Genomic DNA, 4917 nt, shown 5'->3' with positions numbered 1-4917 from the left:
AAGAAAAAAGCAAATGTCATGTTTCGTTTAAAAAAAGGTGAAAAAAATGCCCACATACCTTAAAGAATTTGGGGTAGGTCACTCTATACGATTTCTAACATACGGAAAGCTTAAGACAAAATCGAACAAAAATTTCAAAATGAAATAACAGATTTTTTTAAAAATAATAATTGAATTAATTAATTTAAATAATATGTACATAATTAAATGTTTTTATCTTTACTTATTTTCTATATTATACATTACATACATTACGTTACATTAATAAATAATAATAATATGTATTGAAGTTACAATTTGATTTTAGTCATTTTGGTTATAATGACAACCGGTTATTATGACCTATTTTCTTTGGTCCCTTGAACGTCATTATAAACGTTTTCTACTGTACCTAGATATTTAACAACAGTGGAACCTCGAGAAGTCGAAAAAAAATTCTGTTCCTTTGTGAAAACCTCGATTACTCAAAAAAAAAAACTATAGATAACTCGAACATTTTGTACTCCGAATATAGACGGATAATGACAACACAGCAAATAAGGAAGCATGTATGATTAGTGAATTGTTTACGGAATGGCTATTACGAATAGACAAACAGATGAAAATACATAAACCTAAAATTGTATTGTTTATAGACGATTGCCCGGCTCACAATAGTATACAGACTTGTCGAACTGTAAAAGTAAAATTTTCACCGCCAAATACCGCTTCAAAATCGCACCCTTTGGACCAAGGAATTATTAAAACGTTCAAGATGCTTTATAGAAAAGAAACAGTGAGGAAAATTAAGTGATATGGATGACGAAAAATCTACAGTCAACGATATTCTTCAAGCTATGCGCATTGTTGATAAAACGTGGAGAAACATAACAACGTCAACAATCGTGAGCAACTTTAGATTGTGTGGATTTGTACTTGAAGCTGAGAAAGACGATACATTGATGCCTATAATCAAAAATACCGCTGTGTACTCTGCTTCAAATGTAGTAGAAAATACTATTGACAATAGCAAATTTCAAATTTTTAGTCAAACTAAAAAAACAAATTATCTATTATAAAGTTGCAACACATGTTTTATTATATTTTTTCGTGTTGATTTTTTTTAATTTAAATAACCTATAAAATCACATTTTTTACATTGTATATAATACTACATAAAAATTTAATAAATACATGCATACATACATACATTTTAAAAACTCTTTAAGTTAAATTTTTTTCTAAAACCTTGGTAACTTGAAAACCTTAGCAAGTCGAAACCTTGATAAGTCGAAAAAATTGCATTTCGACTTATCGAGGTTCCACTGTATATAGTATATTTTATCCTCCTATTTAAGTATTAGGTACCTAAATAATTTTTAATTATAAATATCGAGATTATAATCTAAATTTAGGATTTTTGATATTATTTAGTATAATAACTAGGTAGGTACCTAGTGTAATGATTAAAATAACACTATAAAAATAGCTATTGTTTTTTTTTTTTCAGTAAGCATTTTTAATATCAAAAGTTTTACACAAATTATACCTACCTCGGAATGTACTAATAAACAAATGTCATAAAATTGGAAAATGTCCAACATTTGTTGAGTAAATGGCAAAAACTGAAAAATGTTAATTTTCAACTAAAATAATAAATAAGTAATTGAGCTTTTCTGAGAAAGGTAAACAAAATTTAATGGATTATCATTGTTAGCAAATTGATGATAATAATAATATACTATTAGCTTGTGATGAATTAAGCAAGTCCACTATCTTGTTGTAATACCTACTTATTTTTTTTTTTTATAGTGTTGCCTATATAGGTAATGGTTCGACATAATGATTTGTAGAGAATGTGTTGAACATTTTTTTGTGCTAATAATGCCCCGGGTACCTACTAAAAATGTTTATTATATTTAGATTGGTGGACATTAGGTAGTTTATTTTAACTACCTAAAGAAAAGAATTAATAATTAATTTTATTAATTATTAATTAATAACAAAAGAATTCATATCTTACCAATAACAGATTTGCAATTAGGATTTATAATTCCACTAGGCAACAAGTGAAAATCAAATTCTTTATTATCCACAACAACAGTGTGGCCTGCATTGTTTCCTCCCTAAAATAAAAACTTAATATTTAATAACAAATTAATGTAGTATCGGCAAATTAAGTATGTCAAATAATCTATTTACCTATTGATAGGTATTATTAAAACAATACTCAATGCATTAATTTTGAATTATAATTATAATAATAATAATCATAAACCAATACCTAACCCATTCTGATGAGAATTGGGAATAAGTAAAAATCATAGGATAAGATTAAGTGATACATTGAGCTTTAGAGTCAATTGTAAAAAAATAGAAGTTTATTATAATGACACAGTGAACTACAAAATAAAAAAAATAGCGGGAAAATGTTGCAACCTGCGGAAAAGAGGCAGAAACATTTACCTAATGACGGTTGGTTGACAGTGTAATTAATAAGTAGGTAGTAAATTCTGTTACAGAGCACTTAATAGTATGTGTGTTGGAGGTAATAAAACTCATTGCCATCGCACAGTAAGCCAAGACCGCCAAGTCTTGCATAAAATAAAATGTAATTTTTCAACGAAGGCGACAAAAAAAAAAAAAAATTATAAAAATAACACCTAGGTTGGTGGCACGCAATGACATGAAAATATTAAAAAGAATGGAAGGCCAAAGCATTGGAGATGGAAAAAAATTCGAAATTTTTTTGGCACTGCAAGACGAATTTTTATTTAAATATATTTTTTGATGTCTCTCATTCCTGTGTGCGAATGCAAAAAGATGAACATTGCGCATTGACCTTATGGCCGCGAAGGTAAAATGAAAAAAAAAAATAATGATAAAAAATACAGATAATAATAAAAATATAGAGCCGTCTGCCGCGCATCAGCAACCTTGAAAGTTATTATTATGATTGTTATTGTTGTTGCGATCGCGGTAGGACGGCCGTCAAAATCTCAGTCGACAGGGTAAAATACTGAAATCGACAGTGAAAAAATAAAATATACATCACGGTCAGTGATTTAGTACGGTCGTATTAATAACGTGCATGGCTTCTTCTCACCTGACACCTGCACACGAGGTCCGCGTCGGTGGCCAACATATCGACCACCTTACCCTTGCCCTCATCGCCCCATTGGGCGCCCAGGACGACGGTCACCTTGTTGACGTCGGTTCCGTTGACAGCCATGATCGCCGCAAAAGAAAATGGAAAAGCGACGAAACGAAAACGACCGGACGGCTGGTCGTCGACGACGCGAGTCGGTAATTATAATAAATTCGAAAGAGAGTAAATAACCGATCGACCGGACAACAGTCGCTAGCGACCGACACGACGCGAGTCGGACGATTGAATAACAATATTAAATTTGTGTTAGACGCGTTTCGACCGGCCGGCTGTCATTGTACACGAGGAGGGACGTCCCCGTCGACGGCGCGGGATTAATGATCGGCGGCGGCGGAGGTGGCGGGGAAGCGTCCGGCCAATGTCTGATAAACGACTAAAGCGCCAAACGTGAAACGGAACGACGTCGTCCGCGCGCGCAAATCGTCGTCGGCGGCGGCCGTTGTCGGTACTCGGCGGTGACCGGGCGAGAACGGAAGCGGCGGCGGCGGCGGCGATAGGCACCGGAATACAGTGTGGTTGTCGTCGTCGTCGTCGTCTTTGCGCGCGTTATATTATTATTATTATTATCGGTTATGGACGAGTGAAGACGACCGACCGCGACGACGAGCAAATGGTCGCTATCGCTGTTTTTATTTTATCAAAATTATTATTATTATTATTATTTCTACCGCCGTGCACGGGCCCGCCCGCCCGTCCGTCCGTAGCACACAAACACGCGCTCACCAAAGAGGCCTACGATGTACGCTCGACGTTATTATTCGTCGTATTCATAATCATAATAATTATTATTATTATTATTGTACGGCCGCATGCCAAACCTATGCGCCCGGGATTGATAACGCATGGCATAATATTTTATTATAATATATTATCATCGATGAGATTTGCATAATATTTTTCGTAGGATGATAGGTCATACGATTACCATACGTAATAATAAAGTGTTATCCTACGATGCGTCGCGATACGGTGAACAAGAGGCCGCCGCACGTGTCTATCTCGTGAATGACAGCTTGCCGCTCGCGTTCACCTTCTCGCATACATGGGTCATGGGAAAGTTTCGATTTTTTCAAGCAGAAAACTACCAAAAATTCTTTTTTAATATTTTAATCGACCGACGAAAATATATAAATATAAATCTTAATGCTGTACGACCAATCGGGTTTTGGGTACCTATCCATCACATTCCAACTGTGCGTCAAACCGAACCCGCCCTATGTGGGTGGTCCGGGTCGGTTGGGTACTGGGTGGTATCTTGGGTGGTGGAAATTGGAAAGTGAAACGGCCGATATCGTACTATATCGTACCCGACAGCGTCGTCGCCGCCGCCGCCCCCGCAAACAAGAGTCGTACGCCACCGCCGACCCTGTTCGCAGTGTTACCGCGTCGCGTTTCGCGTACTTGTGCTACGCATTTCCAACGCAAAGCGACATAGCCTTTCGCCGTTGTACCCATGTCCCATAGACATATAAACTAGTGGACAGCTCATTCCAATCTGCCCTGCCGTCAATGCTATTATCCATATAACTGAGAGAGAAAGAACTCTCATAACGAGCCTGCATAACGAACTGTATAAATTTTACTATTTTGTTTTTTTTTTCTCACTCGCTCTTTATCGTATCCCTGACTTATCTCTCTAAGCGCTGTCCATATAGGTCTTTGGTTATACCTATGACCTATTATCAGAGCCGTCCCGACGCTTTTCACGATATGAAAAAAAAAATTGTCACAGAGATTTTCAAGGTCACTAAAATTTCAAATGCATGATA

General features: G+C 35.9%; 1 protein-coding gene across 1 annotated transcript in view; it reads right to left on the bottom strand.

Annotated features, from left to right (window-relative positions):
- LOC100165684 (adenylosuccinate synthetase) overlaps nt 1-3563 on the bottom strand; it is a 10923-nt gene extending 7360 nt beyond the window's left edge. The window contains exons 1-2 of the mRNA XM_001950203.5: nt 3086-3563; nt 2003-2105 (exon numbers count right to left, since the gene is read on the bottom strand). Of these exons, the coding sequence (XP_001950238.2) occupies nt 2003-2105; nt 3086-3211 (229 nt within the window). The 5' untranslated portion in view covers nt 3212-3563. The remainder of the gene's footprint in view (nt 1-2002; nt 2106-3085) is intronic.
- Between the last annotated feature and the right edge of the window lie 1354 nt (nt 3564-4917).

Source organism: Acyrthosiphon pisum, chromosome X, assembly GCF_005508785.2.
Source record: "Acyrthosiphon pisum isolate AL4f chromosome X, pea_aphid_22Mar2018_4r6ur, whole genome shotgun sequence".
Classification (NCBI taxonomy): domain Eukaryota; kingdom Metazoa; phylum Arthropoda; class Insecta; order Hemiptera; family Aphididae; genus Acyrthosiphon; species Acyrthosiphon pisum.
The sequence above is the reverse complement of the archived record's forward strand: the minus strand, read 5'-3'. Positions and strand labels throughout refer to the sequence as shown.